General features: G+C 42.7%; 1 protein-coding gene across 1 annotated transcript; it reads right to left on the bottom strand.

The window, feature by feature from the left end:
- Positions 1-1,616: 1,616 nt before the first annotated feature.
- LOC128776085 (oocyte-secreted protein 3-like) lies at positions 1,617-12,026 on the bottom strand. Its single transcript, XM_053899196.1, has 5 exons — positions 11,948-12,026; positions 7,269-7,447; positions 4,870-4,967; positions 2,655-2,796; positions 1,617-1,851 (listed from the first exon to the last, which is right to left on the bottom strand). The coding sequence occupies exons 1-5, from the start codon at positions 12,024-12,026 to the stop codon at positions 1,777-1,779; spliced, it is 573 nt and encodes a 190-aa protein (XP_053755171.1). The 3' UTR covers positions 1,617-1,776.
- Positions 12,027-17,359: the final 5,333 nt, after the last annotated feature.

Below are 17,359 nucleotides of genomic sequence, written 5' to 3'. Positions count from 1 at the left end.
CCCTACCTAAAATTTCACACATTAACATTTATATCCCCCTTCTTTATTTTTTCCTTCTTAGCACTAAACACATACTATATATTTTACCTATTTTGTTTTTCTTATATATTAGGATGTCAGGTCAAGAAGGGAAGAAATTTGTCTTTTTTTAAAAAAGTTAATGTGTTCTTAAGGCATAAAACAATACTTTGCTCATAGTAATCTCTTAATATATACTTGTTAACTGAATGAATGGAATTGTGGCACTGTAACTCAAGTGCCAAATCACTGATGTTTCTATTTCAAATACAATTGTGTATAGAAAAATACCCATTTTGGGGGCTGAAGTCAATTGTTAGTACAGAGTACTCTTGGAGTATACCTGGCCTGGGCCTCTTCAAATGTACAGGTTCTAGAAATTATGCATTTTTGTATTTGTCTGTCTACCTATTCAGCCACACACGTTTTTGTGGGTGGAGGTCTATTTTAGAATCTTGGCTTCCGTGCATGATTCCCAGCAGATTTGGGGGGCGGGGATACAGAGGTTTGGACTGCTCCTTGAATGGCTTTTATTTACATTGGGAAGAGCTGTAAAAATAAGATAAAGGATTGTTGCAGGAGAAGATGGTAAGGGTGGGGAGATGGTGGGGAGTAATATTAGGGAGTGGAGTTTCACAGTTAGCTGGTAAAGTATCAGGAACTTTAGCCCTGGGAACATAGGGAGGGCTATGCAGGGGCATCTCTTTATAGGGGTTGCCGATGTTGCAGAGCCCAAGAAAGCACTTAACCCTGACATTGTAGCCTGCAATCCTATACAGGCATAGCCCAGGAGAGACAATCAGAGGGAGGAGTCAGAGGTAGTGAGAAGAAAGCAAAGGAAAAGAAGACTTTTGAAATGGAAATGGCTCTCCTTGCAAGGCAAAAAGGTGGTCACAAGAAATAATGCAAGGAAGCAGGCTCCCACACCCAATTTCTTAATGCCTGAGCGCTACCTAGGGAGGTTTGCGGAATCTAGATCTTGCCCTGGTGGACTGAGATCAAGATGTCCTGTACCTTCGCTGAGAAATGCAGCTGGTTCCTTGTGAAAACGACAGTAGAAAGAGCCTGGACCATGATAGCTTCAGAGAGGGGCTTTCTCTTGCATGAATTCAGACTAATTGGATGTGCAAATTGAAAATATAATATCACTTTTCTTTTTAGTGTTTTTATTCATTTTTGAGAGACAGAGAGATTCAGAGCACTAACGGGGGAATAGCAGAGAAAGGGGGAGACACAGAATCCAAAGCAGGATCCAGGTTCTGAGCCGTCGGCACAGAGCCTGACATGGGGCTCGAACCCACAAACCGTGAGATCATGACCTGAGTCAAAGTCAGACGCTCAACCAACCGAGCCACCCAGGGTCTCACTTTCTATTCATTCTCTTCCATGTGATCTTACTAGCCATGTTACTGCACACAGCCAGCACCCATGTTCAACAGCTGGGTGTTAAATAGCTACTGAGAACAATACTGGTCATAACCTTCCCCCAGGCTCCCACCTTCTTGGTAACTCAGCCCCATAGCATGGAGTGCTAAATTAGAAATGCAGTAAACACAGATATACCATAAAATGTGTCAGTTTTTATTCATGGGTTTGTGGCCACATTGAAAGTTAAAAATACAAATGGCCTCTTCTCAAAGACATCGTGAAAGGGATTACAAAATGAATTAAAAACATGTAAATATATAAAAACAAAATGCCACATGACTGGGCTGTGTTACTTCCGTGTTGCTGCTGAATGTCCAAGGGCAAAAGCTTCTAAAAGTCATCGGTGAAAGGATGGAAGAAATGCTCTTGAAGTGAATAATTGTGTGGTCCATAAAAAGGTGTGGACTGTGGAAAAACAAGGTCCATAATTAGCTGATATTTGGTGTTTATGAGATGGGATATTGTTCAAAGGAGGGGGAAGATTCTCTCTGAGCTCAAATCCATGGGCTAAAATGGGCATGGAAACAGCTAAAATACATCAGATTAGCTTTAGGATATGATTTTCCTCTAACTCTCAGATAGGAGTTATATCCCAGATGGTCTTGAGATAGTATAGATTTTAAGACTGGGAGCAATGTAGAGCCTAATTCTTAGAGATTATAGGCAAAAAGGAAGACAAAATTCTAGGGAGTCTTCTACATGTTTACAATTTTGTTTGAACTGGACCCAGTGGGAAAACCCAAATGACTTAGCTCATTTGGTTCTTTTAAAGGGCCCTCTTCCACCTTAAGATATTTAATTGCTCCATAAAAGATAAGAAAGATGCTCTAATCTGGTAACCTCTAAACTTATCAACTCCTTCTTCTCTTACAGTCATTGGTTTTGGACTCAGATATTTAGGCATGAAATTTGTAGAGTGAAACCCTTCCTGTTCAAGAAAAAAAAAATCCTAGGGTGAGGAGAGAATTATAAGACGGGAAGGTAGAGGGTCTTCCTCATATGAATACCAAGTATGGTGTGCTCCAAGCACAAGAGAAAGAACCCAACGGGACTCTACCTCTATGTCTCTACTACGGAATTGTATGCCACTTATACTTCAGCAGGGATTTAGACTTTACCTGTTGTTACTTGCCCCAAATGCGGTTTTCTTTTCGTCATAGAGTACCTGATTGGGCACATTAAATGTTGGCTTTTGCAAGTATCCTTACCCAGTGTTCTCTCCAGTGGGTATAGCCACATCTCATGCAGTATCTGTACTGTATCAAGAACCAGTGTTGAACAGGTGAGGATAGGAGGAAGCCATTTCTCACTTCAGTGTTGTTATAGGACTCATCAGGTGAGACACAGGAGCTTTCAAAAGGTTGGGGAAAGGGAATTAAAAAGGAATACAAAGACTTAAGATATCATTCTGAACTTTGGGATTGAACTTTGGACCCAGCTTTTGCCTGGCCTTGCTGTAACAGCTATAACTTTTTATTTTGTCTTAAGCACAATGCATGATCATGTCCTTGTTCAACTCCCTAGACCCTCACCAAATCCCTCCTTGTTAGATAATAACTTAAGGACACAGAAACTATCCTCTGTTAAATTAAGAAAAACTATTTCAAGAATATATTCACTGTAATTTTTGCTGGAAGACAGTACTGGGTTTAAGGCAAGATTTTCCTAGAATGTCTTGAAGTTTATTAATACGTTAATCAAGATGGAATAAAGGTCTCTTCTTTTTGTTTGAAAGACAACATTGGTCAGGTTGGAAGCTGACACAAGAGCTTGCTAACCAATACAGACTTGCAGTGCCTAGGGATACAAGGCAGTGGTTTTCCAGCCATTCTACCTAGAGTTAAATTTAGGAGTCTCTAGCTGTGTGACGCTGCAAATCTTTAATGTGTCTGTGCCCAAGTTTCTCAAACATTAAATGGGGACAATACAAACCCCCTTACCCATGGGGTTGATAATGATGATTAAAATGCCTGAAGTTCTTCTAAACTTGTGGCTGGCACATAGTAAGTGTTCAATAAACAAGTTCATTATTAGCAATTAAGGTAATGAAAGTTCTCTCTGGCAAAGCAGAGTTACTTAATCTTTTCAGAAAACAGAACAAAAACACATGGCAGAAGACTTTGAAAATCCAATAGCATGTTCACTCAAAAGCTGTGACCTGATAGACTCAATGCTTAACAAACTTTCTGATCCTGTCCCCACAATTCAATTCCAACTGGCTTAGAAGAAATTGTATACTTATGGCTTAAACCATAGAGTTTCCTTTAATTTTTTTTAATATTTATTTATTTATGAGAGAGAGACAGAGACAGAGACAGAGAGAGAGAGAGAGAGAGAGAGATCATGAGTGGGGGAGGGGCAGAGAGAGAGAGAGAGAGAGAGAGAGAGAGACAGAATCCAAAGCAGGCTCCAGGCTCTGAGCTGTCAGCACAGAGCCTGATGTTGGGCTTGGACCCACAAACTGTGAGATCGTGACTTGAGCTGAAGTCGGATGCTTAAATGACTGAGCCACCCAGGGGCCCCTCTTTTTCTTTTTTTAATAAGCTGTTTGGTACTATTTTTCTTCTAATTTTTTGAAATTTCCAGAGAAGACAGGTGTATATTATACTACTTTCCAGGACAGGAATCTATGGGAAAAACAACTTAACTTCTCTAGGTCCTGTCCCTTAATTTTGTAAGGAAGCAGGAAAGTATTATCTGATGGCAAATTTGGGAGAAGGAACTGGCCATGCTTAGTTTAGGCAGAACACCATTCTCTTTGTGGAGTCGACTTCAGAGGGCCGTGTTCTGGTCTGCTCCACAACCAGGAGGCCAACCTCTGCCAAAAGCACTTGCAGAGCTTTATATAGGCAAGGGGGACACCTGTATTTTTCCAGCTCTTCCTTCCCCTGGGTCTGCAAACTCATTTCAGGGGGACTTGAATGAGGCTTTCCAGTTGTAGGGCTAAAGCTTCATTTGCCCGAGGCTTTACTACAAATTACATTCTGATTGACATCTTTCATAGCCTATGATTTATTAATGGATTTCGAATGCAGGAGGGGAAATGGATTATTATGTCTCTGCCTTCCCAAACCTCAACTTCCTGACTTAGAAATCTCCATAGATGCTGTGCGTCAAGTGTTGGTGCTGTGAATTATGTTTGGCAGCAAGTTTCATGATCTGTGGGAGAAGGGATAGAAGGAACCAAGGGTCTAAAACTAAGAAGCGAAGTCCACTCCCGGTTTTGTAATTCTGTGTAACTCACTTCCCGAGCTTTGACCTCTGAGTAGTGGGCTTCTGTAGAGGTTCAATAGCATTGACAGACACCCTGAGAAGCTATATAAAAATAGTCACGATTTTCAAGGTTTCCAAGTAGATAGCAGTGCATTTCAGCAAAGAGCTATCGGTATCTAAGGAAGGAGCCAATGGAGTTTTTGGACTGACCTGGGAACTGTACACTCCAGGTGAAGTTTAGCAGAAATGGATTGATTCTTTGGTACATAGGTGAGCCAGGAATGGAAGACGGCTCCATCACAGAAGACCTGGTGGGAAAAGAAGCCCTTGAAACAGGTGTTCAGTTGTCTCAACATATTTTAATATATTCGAATAAGAAATTGGCCACACAGTGTCTCCAGAGATCATGACATTTACCCCAGTTAGCGTAGTTAAATTCTCTTTGGCAAAGCAGAGGCATTTAGCTGCATCACACAACAGAACGAGAAGGCGTGGCAGGGGCTTTTGAATAGAACTGGAGGTTGAAGGTCATTCGACCCTGAAAGTTTTGTGTTAGACTCTTCAAATCAAGATTCTAGGGAGGAAAAATTTTCCATAGCTGCTGGGGAGAAAAGTTGTTCCACGAGAAGAGGACTTTTAAGATGACCCTTATCGCGGGGGATCTGAAATGCTTTCTCTGATCTCCGTATTAAAACGTGGTATTTTTTCTTTACTTCTGGACTCCAGATCCTTGAAAAACTCTTAGACCAAAAGGAAGACAGCTAACTGAAAATTATGTATTTGTGCTAAACAACTGAGTTTTCTGAATGGAAAACATGTACTCCTCTTAGGGAATTTTGAAGTGTATTTGGTGTTCAACAAATGAGATTTAATTCCTATAAGCAGATCAGCCTGTTTTCATTCTGTAACAATTTGCATGTATTTCCACCTAACTTTTTTCCCCGCCTTTTTTTTTTATAGTCAACATATACTATATATATATATAGTTAAAAAAAAAAAGGTCTACAGATCTCGTTTCCCTACTTCAATAGAGAGGTTCTCAAGCTGTTGGATTATTGTATAAATTTATTAGTTGCATAGTATCCTATTAGATGGATGAAGCATATATTTCCTGGGATCTCTTGATTTGTCTGGTTCAGTGATTCCAGTGAAGGGGTGAAACAGGAAAAAAGTAGTTTTAGAAATGTGAAGTGTTGTCATCTGGTTTATGTAGCAATGAGGCTAAGAGTTGAGGCTGTGTTTGCCCTCACGGTTCTAAGCTCCTTTAGCGAAAGGCTGCTCAGAGCACAAAGGTGGGGGAGAGGGCAAGTGTGATGGGTTAGGCCAGGTTGTTCAACTACGATGCTGTTGGCATTTCAGGCCACATAATCCTTTGTTGTGGGGACTGTCCTGTAGGGTGTCTAACATCGCGTGTGGCCCCTACTCACTCAATGCCAGTAGCACCCTACCACCTGCCCAGTTTTGACAACTAAAATTGGTGCTAGACATTTCCAAATGACCACGGGGCAGGGTGGGGGGGGCAAAAAAAAAAATCCCTGCTTACTGATACCTGATCCCTGATCAATACTGCGTTAGGCTGTTGCCAAGGACTCTAGGAGTGGCAGGCGCCTTGAACCTCTAGAAGCATCTCAAATGCCTTTGGATCTCTCCAAGGCAGGTGTAGCGGAGTAGAGCTAAGTGACTAGCATGGCATTGTGGGGGGAATAAGGGCTGGTGCAAGGTGCTGGACCAGCATGAACTGTGCTTTCAGACCACGATCCTTATGGGTCCGGGAAGGGGGTCCAGTGAAGGAACTTCATGCTCCCATGTCCAAGTTTTCCCTTGCCTGTGACTTGAAGGCCAGGTTCCTGGCAGAAAATATTTAGCCCCATGTTTAAAGCAACGCCCATGAAGATGAGATAAATTGGATGTATTATACTTACCTTTGGTGTGGTAGAAACCTCCTACATCGAAACCCTCCCAGAGCTTTCCTTATTAGGATGTTGGTACTCAGATTTTTGGTACTCTCTTGTGAGGAAAAGAACAAGTAAAGCAGATTGCTAGTTCAAGACCCTCCCAGATCTCCCTTTCCTCCAAATCCCCATGGTCTTAAAAAAAAAAGTCATTGTCGTACATTCTCTAATTAGAGTTGCTTATCCCAGAGTCATAACTGAAAACAAAATAAAACTAAGAGCTTATTAGCAGTGTCAGCAGACCTGGTTTCTGGCCCTGACTTCCCGAGTTTGGTTACATCACCGGCTCCTGTGCCTCAATTCCTTAATCTACGTAAGTGTAGATGACATCAACCCCGTGAAATTCTGAGGATTAGAAACTGGGTGAAAATGCTGGCTAATCTATCATGCTATCCATGTAATAATGGGTATGCTACACTTCCTAAGAGAAAGCTCTTTGAGTTTCTTATTCACTGTCCATGTCCTACGCACAGTAGGTCTCTGGTGAATGAATGAAAACAAAATGTTCTTCAGGTTCTTTCTATGCATCTGCTCAGTCTGTGGTACCAATGATCAAGCCCAGTAGCCTGTTATAATAATAATATATAAGAACAAACATAAAGCAGTGCTTCCAAAGACTGTACAGACGGTACCCTGGAAAACGATTCCTTCTCTTACCTGCGTCGTAATTCCGCACAGACTAACAGGATAGTCAAATTCAAGTTTGTCCGGCCACACTCGAATTGCCTGACAGCCAGTCCCCAGAAATAACTCATCAGGGCCTACCAATTCATCTCTGTAAAACAGTGCTCTTTTAACTACAACGAGAAAATTCAAACGGCTGCATTCCACCAACACTGTTAAAGGAGGCAAAGAAAAAAAGCAGACAGTCAGCAAATCTGTTTCAGTGAACAGCTCCAAGAAGTTTGAGCAGAACTATTAGGTACCAGGAAGGAAGACCATCTTCAACTACAAGAAATGGAACTTCGAGATCTGTGGAAAACACGATTCCCTTCATGGCATTACATGGGGCTCTCTACCTCTCTCAGACTGCCACTCCCAGGTGACCAGAGTGAATTCACACAGCACTCAGAATTTTTACCTGAGAAAGAAGTGTGGTGATGTGTCTTCAAGCCTCCATCTTGGGTGGAGGAGCAGAGGACAGCATCTTTATTAGGGCATTCGTGCTAGGAACTGAGTTCCCCAGCACCTAGTATTAGAAAACTTTGACTTGGTGAAAATAGATCCCATGTTTTAACTTTTGCCCATGGCTGTGTGCCACACAGTAGCAGGTGTGCAGTAAATATGGTGAGAATGAAGGGACTTTTTCAGGGCCACAGAATACAGAGCTGGGACTGAAAAATCACACTGGGTCATTGCTCTTTGGACTATATCACATTACCTTGGGGGATCCCATTGTCATGCCTGACCTAGACCTCTCTCCCAAGTTTGAGAGTTACCTCTATAATTAGCTGCTAGACATCTGAGTGGATATTTGAAATAGTTCTCTCAAAGGTACGTGTACAATCCAGAAGCTCTGAGGGACCCTACTCCTGGTTTGCTCTCCACCTCGGTCAACAGCACCACAATCCATCCAACTTCTAAGCCGTGAAATGCTAGGATTTCTTCAAACTCCTTGTCCTTCATACCTGTATCTCGTCTATTCCTGAGTCTTCTCACTTTTACCTTCAAAATTTATCTCACTTGGGGTGCCTCGTGGCTCAGTCAGTTAAATGTCTGACTTCAGCTCAGGTCATGATCTCATGGTTCATGAGTTTGAGCCAACAACGCTCTGTGCTGACCACTCAGAGCCTAGAGCCTGCTTCAGATTCTGTGTCTCCCTCTCTCTCTGCCCCTCCCTTTCTAGTTCTCTGACTCTCTCAAAGATAAATAAACATTAAAAAAATTTGGATTCATGTGAATCCAATACCCTGGATTGGGTATTAGATTGGCCAATTGGTATTGGACTGGGTGTTGGGATTGGCCAAGACCCTGGCCCAAACTACCACTGTCACTATCCAGAAAGATAGAAGCTCTTTACTGCTATGCCTTTGCTGCTGGAAATAGTCAGGCCCACAGCAGGTAAATAGGCAAGGAAGGAAAAATGTTAGACGGAAATTGAGCATTCTGGTGCCGCCTGTCCTAAATACCAGGAGGGGAGAAACAGAAGGATAACATGGACCTTACTTTCAGGAAAGGAGGCAAGGGCTTGATCGGACTCTAGACCTTTGTGGGGGACCTGAAGTATTGTGATGTTACTATAGTAACGGAAGTAGCCCAAATAAAGCTGCTGGAGCCTGAGTGCACGAGGGCAAGATTTAGTATCAAAGGTGAACTTAGTTAGGACACAGGAGTCCTTGCTTATCCGTGGTTTCCCTTTCTGCAATTTCAGTTTCCTGCAGTCAACTGTGGTCAGGAAGCAGATGATCCTCCTCTTTGTTTTTTTTAAAGTTTATTTTGAGAGAGAGAGAGAGAGAGCATGCATGCGTGAGCGAGCATGGGAGGGGCAGAGAGAGAGAGAGAGAGAGAGAATCCCAAGCAGGCTCTGCACCGACAGCACCGAGCCCAACATGGGGCTCAAACCCACAAACCATGAGATCATGACCTGAGCTGAAATCACGAGTCGGACACCTAACTGACTGAGCCACCCAGGCGCCCAGATGATCCTCCTTCTGACTTCAGAAGGTCAGTAGCAGCGAATGGGGTGGTGTGGAACAGCACAACACCTGCGTCATTCACCTCCCTTCATCTCAACACGTGGGCATTGTATCATCTCACATCATCACAAGAAGAAGGGTGCTTATGGTATAATAAGGTATTTTGAAAGAGAGTGATAACTTTTGTCGCACTATATTATTATAATTGTTCTATTTTATTATCGGCCATTGTTGTTAATTGCTTACTGTGCCTAATTTATAAATTAACCTTCATCGTGGGTATGTGCGTATGGGAAGAAATATGGCATACATAAGGTTCAGTAGTACCCACGGTTTCAGGCAGCCACTGGGGGCCTTGGAATGTATCCCCCACAGAGAAGAGGGGACCACTCTAGAAATTGCACAAAGTTACTCATTGTCAGCTCTGAAGTACAAGAGACACTTGACCATGACAATAAGTCCTAATAGCCTCATATGCCTCTTTGCTACCAGGCATTTCCAACCACTGGGACACAGACAGACACACACACAGTTTCAATTTCATGGTCCAAAACTTTGAGAGTGATTTGTCTTTACAAAGCACCTGCGTATTCATTCTTTCCTTGGACCATCACATTTCTAATATTATTTTAAGTTTGAACTTCTTAATATCCTTGAGGAACTGAATGAGCGTCTCTGTGTTTGGCAGACTTGGAAATAGGGACTCAAGGGCCTGGCTGGCCAAGTGTACGAGCTGGTCAGGGGTCATCTTGACAGGCAAGCCCGGTCAGGCCAGGGCTCCACCACATCACACAACTGGTTTACAAGGGATTACTTGTTGAGAAGTCATTCTGCCTCCCACAATCCGTCATCCACCTGACTTGGTTTTGCGACTGCTGAGAGCAGTTGTGGGGTGGCCGAGACCCTAAGTCAAACGAATGCAACGGTTCTCAGCACACTATTCTCATCTTTATTACCCGACCCTGGTCTCCTGGTTGGGGTTCCTACAGTGAGTAGGAAAAAGACCAAAGTCCTTAACATGAGCCGCCCTAACCTGGCATCTGCCCCAGAAGTAAGCCAGGCCCTGTTTTTCAGGTTCTAGGGCCAGATGGGGTGGGGACAGATCCTGTTTGATTGGGGCCATGTTTGATTTTTTTTCCTCCCTGCCTCACTCCTGAGTCCTGATGTTTCCATCACAGAATCTTCTATCCCTGGCTTCCCTACAACTTGGACATTGTCCTTCAGCTCTCTATGAATGGCTGGGCCAGCACATCACCCCAGGCCTGGGGAAGGCTTGTTCTTAGAGCATGCCCTGTGCAGAGAGGATGGCCTTCTTGCTTACGATCCACACCCCCTCATCTCAGACCCCCCCACTGCCCTTTCTACCCTCCCTTGTCTACTCAAGTCACCGTTTTCCACTTCCCTGTGTTCCGTTCACATTGGTCACAGTCCAGCAGCCTACACACGGATCACCGCTTCAGAAACAGAGACATTTTGCCCAACTCTTTTTTCACTTAAGCCAGAAAAGCAGAGAGTCATTCCCTGTTCTCAGTCCTACCCCAAGTAAAGACAGGCCATCCCCAAGGTCCTACCTTACATAGGACTTCTTCAGGAAGGCTCTCCTGTCCCCTGGGAACCACATCAATTCTGCTTGTTACATGCACTTGTAATCCGACTAACTTTCCCTTCTGAGCATTTAGAACAGTTTATAAATCTCTTAGTTTTTAAATTAACATCTGCTTCTTTTGATGTGACCCAATGTCTGTGATCTACATGGCTTGAATATATTATGAGGGGTTCTGCACCAGATTTTCTCCAGGTGCCAGAGTGGGACCTTGCAGTGCCTGTGGGGGAAAACAGCAGTCTGACAGCCCCTGTTTGGGGAGGAACCAGACACACGGAATCAGAAGGTGGCTTGAGGTCAGGCTTTATGGCATGCTGAAGGCCAGTTTACGCTTCATCCAGCTGGCTGCTGGGAAGCATCGGAATTAAAAAAGATTTTTTTTTAATGTTTATTTACTTTTGAGAGAGAGAGACAGAGTACGAGCGGGGGAGGGGCAGAGAGAGACTGAGACACAGAATCCAAAGCAGGCTCCAGGCTCTGAGCTGTCAGCACAGAGCCTGACGCGGGGCTCAAACTCATGAATCGTGAGATCATGACCTGAACTGAAGCCGGACACTCAACCGACTGAGCCACCCAGGCGCCCTGAAGCACAAGAATTTTTAAGGAGGGGTTTGGTCAGAGTCGCATCTTAAGAAACAGGCACTTGCATTGCATCTTGTGCAGTGATGCTCTGGATGGGAAGAGAGGCAGTTCGACGAGGCAGGCCAGTTAATGTGTGATCAAGGGGCTAAGGTTTAAAGTGAAAGAACAGAGGAGGTGCTGGGAAAGGGGAGAGAAAGCCACATGACAGAGCAGAAGGTCCAAGGACGGTTTGGTGGGAATTTCCAGCAGCTGACGTGTGGAAGAAGTGGGAGAAGAGAGACTAATTCCTAGAACCTGCAGAAAACACAACTCCTTGAGTTCAATATTCCTTCACTCATTCAACAGTATCTGGCTGGACACAAGGGGAAAATAAAGTGCAGAGCCAGGGGAGTCAGAGTTCTTAAATTTTGGAGGGGGGAAGGGCAATCGAGTCTAAGCCACCAGAAGCCCCACGGCTCGTGGTGGTTGAGAAACTCCCCCTTCAAGGCACCAGCATTCGGGGTCACCTTTGATACCTGGCTCTTGCCCAGAACACGTCCAAATCAAAGAAGCAAGTAGGAGCAGCCGTCCTCCCAAACCCACATAGGCCTTCATGATGCTGGATGCCGGGTCGAGAGCTCCTCGGGCAACAGGAAGCTGGGAGGGGCTGCGGGAGCCTGCAGTGTTTTTATACCTGATGCCATACTCAGATGTGTTCAATTAAGCCACTTCAGAGAAGAGGGAGAAGGCCGGTAACCTGTTGTCAGCTCCAGATCCTGACGTCCCACTCTCTCTCGATCGCTTGGGTATGGAAATCCACAGTGATATACAGAGTGAGCCCAACCAAGCATTACACAGTGTCCAGAGGACTCTCTTTGCTAGGACCTTTGTAGGCCAATTTTTGGTACTTTGTGGGATGAGTTAGGGATGCCACAAAGCTCTGACCCCAGGATGCATTTCATCCCCCACCACTGGAGCATTTCACCACCCCCACAGTTCATGGCGTGCTTTCTTTTTTCTTTTCTCTTTCTCTCTGTTTCTTTCACTTTCTTTCTTTCTTTCTTTCTTTCTTTCTTTCTTTCTTTTCTTCTTTCTTTCCTTCCTTCTTTTCTTTTTTCTTTTCTTTTCTTTTTTCTTTTCTTTTCTTTTCTTTTCTTTTCTTTTCTTTTCTTTTCTTTTCTTTTCTTTTCTTTCTGTGTGCTAATAGGGGCTGCCCCAATAGCTGCGGGACTGGGCTGGATTTTATCAACATGGGAAGGAGAAGTCAACAAGGCCAGGAGGTCTAACCTTGACTACTTCTCTGTTTGTAAGAAATCAACCTTGACAGGGTCCCAGTATCTTGATTTACTGTTCTCCTTAGAGGCCAGACAGTCTAACCTTTGGTAAAACCAGGTTTGACATATTTCCAGAGGGACACAATGGTAGACTAGCACTGATGGACGCTCATGGGTGAGCCATATGTATCTCCTGCAGAGTCTGTTTAATCAGAAGATTTTCAAAATTCCTATGGCCTGTGAAAAGCTATGTGTGTGTGTGTGTGTGTGTGTGTGTGTACTGTAGGTAAATATATACCTACTATATATATATATATATATATGTATGCACCATGTACAGATATAATATATAAGTATAGTGAATATATATATGCTCTATGTGTAAAACTTTATTCTTTTTTTTTTTTTTTTTTTTTGAGAGAGAGAGCACAAGCAGGGGGAGGGGCAGAGAGAAGGAGAGACAGAATCCCAAGCAGGCTCTGCACCATCAGTGCAGAGCCTGATGTGGGGCTGGAACTCACAAATCGTGAGACCCTGACCTGAGCTGAGATCGAGATTCAGATGCTTAACCAACTGTGTCACCCAGGTGCCCCTGTGATAAAGTACAAACACTTTAAAGGTAATTAATATTTACTGTTAAATTTTCCCTGAAAGATGTGTCCATTTATCTTCTTGAAGGGAGTAATGATATTGTCTGTTTTCTAAGGATCCATCACCACTGAAGGTGAATAGATCTCTTAAATTTTTAAAAAAAAATGTATTTATTTTTGAAAGAGACAGAGAGAAGGGGACTGACAGAAAGAGAGGGAGAGGGAATTTCAAGCAGGCTCTGTGCCAACGGCAGAGAGCCTGATGCGGGCTTGAACTCACGAACCACGAGATCATGACCTGAGCCAAAATCAAGAGTCGGATGCTTAACTGAGCCACCCAGGCGCCCCAATAATGTTTCTTTCTATTGCCCAATGATATTCCATGGTCTAGGTTACCACTGTTTGTTTGCTCACTCAATGAAGGACATATGGGCTGTTGTGGCATTCTGCCATCTGTGTATTTTTCTGTATGTTGTCATTGTGAATAAAGCTGCTAGGAACAATTCTATCTAGGTTTTTGTGTGCAAATCAGCTTTCATTTCTCGGAGACACGCACCTGTCCTATTAGGTGCTCAATAGATATCTACTGAAGAATTGAATGAATAGATCAACAAGAAAAAACATAAAACAAAGTATACCACATGTGGTTATCTTTATTCATTTTTTTGAGTTTATTTATTTTGAGAGAGAGAGCAGGGGAGAGGCAGAGAGAAAATCCTAAGCAGACTTGTCAGCACGGAACCTGATGTGGGGCTCAATCTCCCAAACTGTGAAATCGTGACCTGAGCCAAAATCAAGTGTTGGACGCTTAACTGACTGAGCCACCCAGGCGCCCCTCGTCTGTAATTTAACAAGAAGCCTATTTGTGAGAATTTACTGTGCCATTAAAAGGGCCATTAACATGTCAGACTTTTCTACAGATGTGCAAAACTTGGCCTTAACTCCATGGTTCTTATACAGTGTCCTGGGAGCCCAGAGGCACTGCAGAGAAGTTCCAGGGCTACCAGAGAATACTTTAAAATTTCCAGGGACACAATGATGCTTGAAAGCTGGCAGGTGCTGTACAAATGGCTCGTTCAAGGTAACCCATAGTTCTGACATCTGATGGCACTATGTTCCTTTCAGTGCGGCCGTATCGTTGTGGGGCTGGTGGTGTTGTGGTTGCTGTAAAAAGCAGAAGCAGTCACTGTGGGAAAAGAAAGGTGGAACAAAAAATAGAATGTTGATGTCCAATCTGATTCCAAAATTTGAGAAGCTATGTATTGTCAAACAGGCATACACATTCTGTTAGTAAGTAATTGTGGTTACTTAATCAATAAAGTAAGCACATTAATTTTTCTTTCAATGCATGTGTTCTAATGTTTTCAAATGGCTATGAAGTTGTTAGGGCATAAATATATACTAAATTATTTTTGATGTAACCACTTCATACATGAAGCCATTAGTATTTCTTTTGACCTACAGATACTGTAAAAAAAAAATTACTGAGCAATTAAGAGAACTGTGTGAATATTGGGGACCCTCTGCTGTGAGTCATCCCTTATCCTGTAAATTTTATAAGAGAAATAATTCTTCATGTGAAAGAAAAAGCCTGGCAAATAGAAATGGAACTCTAAGCCCAAAGCAGCAAGAAGGAAAAGCTGTAGACATGTACAGGGGTTTCTTGATATGAATAGAAGTGTTCCTTTCAGAGGCTCTGAAAGACGAGGTTGGCTGAGCTGGTCCAGAGCTGACTGAGGGTAAGACCGAGGTGTCTTGTTTCCCTTAGACAGAAGCCAGGCCTGTATGTGGGGCCAGTGGACAGCATAGCTAGAGAGATTTCTTCTTTTTTCTTTTCTTTCTTTTTCCTTCCTCCCTTCCTTCCTCTTCTTTCTCTTCTTTCCTTTTCTTTCTTTCTTCCCTCCCCTCCACTCCCCTTCCTTCCTCTCCTTTCCCCTCCCCCTTCTCTCCATCTGCAAGTGTTAATGGGACAAACCTGAAATGTTTTAGTGTTACTAGCTACTTATCTGAGAGTTAATGTGAGTCAGTTAGGTGTCTTGGGGATCGCACTGCATACAAAAACACAAATGGCAGTGAACTACAAATGACAAAGGCAAATGATTCCTTGGCCCTGGACTGACTTTCCCCTGGTCCTTGTGAAAAGCCCACTGTGGACTTAGCCGGCTGTGTTAATTATTTTGTGAACAGTGTAGAGGGAATCTCTTCTAATTACGACTCCTGTTCCAGAAGCAGTAAGTAAAATGCAGCCAAATACAATTTGAAAAAAAAAAAAATTTAAACAAATTTCAATGGCAACAATACCACAAATGAAGTCAAAAGACAAATGACTGCCTGGGAGGCAAATATTGTCATCTTACGTCACAGATAAAAGCATAATCTCCCTGATACATAAAGAAATCTACAACACAATGCAGAAAAAGAAATTAGAAAAATGAGCAATGAGAAAGATCTGTAAATGTTCCTAACTTTATGAGATCTTCACTACAAGGAGACAACATCACCTATGATTCACTCTTGCAAAAAGGTTTAACTTGAGTCTAATTATGAGGAAATAATCAGACATATTCTGAATGAATATTGTGAAACATATTAAGACAGCTAGCTGTGACTCTTCTAAAAAGAAATCTTCATAAAAAAGAAGATTCAGGAGGGGTAACTCAATAAAAAGAAAACTCAGTAAGAATGAGCAAAATGTTTGAACAGAGAGATGGCAAGGAAGCACACAAAAAGTTGTGCAATGTCACTAATTACTAGCAAAATGCACATTTAAAGGACAATGAGAGCCACACCTACTAGGAGAGCAAAAATTAAAATGACCCATAACACCAAGTATGGGTGAGCAATTAAAAATCTAAATTTCTGGTGAGATTTCAAAATGACACAATCGTTTTGGAAAAGAGATTTGCAACCTCTTAAAAAATGAAACATAGATTTTCCATACAACCCAGAAATTCCAATTCTGAGTATTTATCCAAGAAAAATTATTATATATGTCTATACAAGGACATATACACAAATATTTATAGTAGCTTTGTTTATAATAGCCCCAAACTGGAAACAGCCTCAATCTCTATCAATTCATAAATAATTAAACAACTAGTGGGACGCCACACAATGAAATACTACTCAGCTATAATGAGGAACAAAGTACCCTTACCACTAACAACTCGAATGAATCTCAAAAGCGTTAGGCTAAAAGAAATATAGCAGGCACAAAGGCTGTGTACTGTATGAGTCCATTTAAATGATTAAAAAAATTTTTTTAATGTTTATTTATTTGAGAGAGGGACAGAGCATGAGTGGAGGAGGGGCAGAGAGAGAGGGAGACACAGAATCTGGAGCAGGGTCCAGACTCTGAGCTGTCAGCACAAAGCCTGGTACAGGGCTCAAACCCACAAACCCACAAGATCATGACCTGAGCTGAAATTGGACACTCAACCGACTGAGCCACCCAAGTGCCCCTAAATGACATTTTGGAGAGGACAATATTATAGGGACTGAAAACAGATATGTGGTCGCCTGAGGCTGGGTCTCGGAGATCAGCTGACTGCAAAGAGGTATATGAGAACATTTTGCGGTAATGGAAATGTTCAATGTCTTGATTGTTGTGGTGGTGACCTGACTGTATACATTTATCAAGACTTACGGAACTGTAATATAAAAAGAGTGGAATTTATTGTCTGTAAAGTTTGCCTTATTTTTTTTAAATGTTTATCTATTTTTGAGAGTGAGGGTGCGTGAGCAGGGGAGGGACAGAGAGAGGGGGGCAGAGGAACTGAAGTGGGCTCCCTGCTGAGAGCAGAGACCCCGACGCGGGGCTCCAACCCACGAACCGTGAAACCGTGACCTGAGCCGAAGTTGGACGCTCGACTGAGCCACTAGGCACCCCAAGTTTGCCTTACTTTTTAAAAAGGAAAAAATAATAGAATTTAAACTGAAAAAGAAAGCTGAGGGTAAGATTTTAGTGTATGATAGAAGATTAAAGAGAGATAATAAAACCAATGCATCAGTCTTTATTGTACTCAGAATAAAGCAAATAGCAATATATAGCCATAAGAAGACAATACAGAGGACAACTGGGAAA

Source organism: Panthera pardus, unplaced genomic scaffold (genome assembly GCF_024362965.1).
Source record: "Panthera pardus isolate Hobbes unplaced genomic scaffold, ASM2436296v1 HiC_scaffold_12, whole genome shotgun sequence".
NCBI classification, from domain to species: domain Eukaryota; kingdom Metazoa; phylum Chordata; class Mammalia; order Carnivora; family Felidae; genus Panthera; species Panthera pardus.
This window is presented reverse-complemented; position numbering and strand designations above follow the sequence as displayed.

Excerpts from the sequence above, each read along its gene's own strand:
- LOC128776085 (XM_053899196.1), bottom strand. The coding sequence starts at position 12,026 with ATGAAGGCCTATGTGGGTTTGGGAGGACGGCTGCTCCTACTTGCTTCT. Across the intron at positions 4,968-7,268 it reads TGTGCGGAATTACGACGCAG|GTCTTCTGTGATGGAGCCGT; the intron begins GTAAGAGAAGGA and ends TTTTCCCACCAG. Across the intron at positions 2,797-4,869 it reads CTGGAGTGTACAGTTCCCAG|CTCCTGTGTCTCACCTGATG; the intron begins GTCAGTCCAAAA and ends ACCTTTTGAAAG.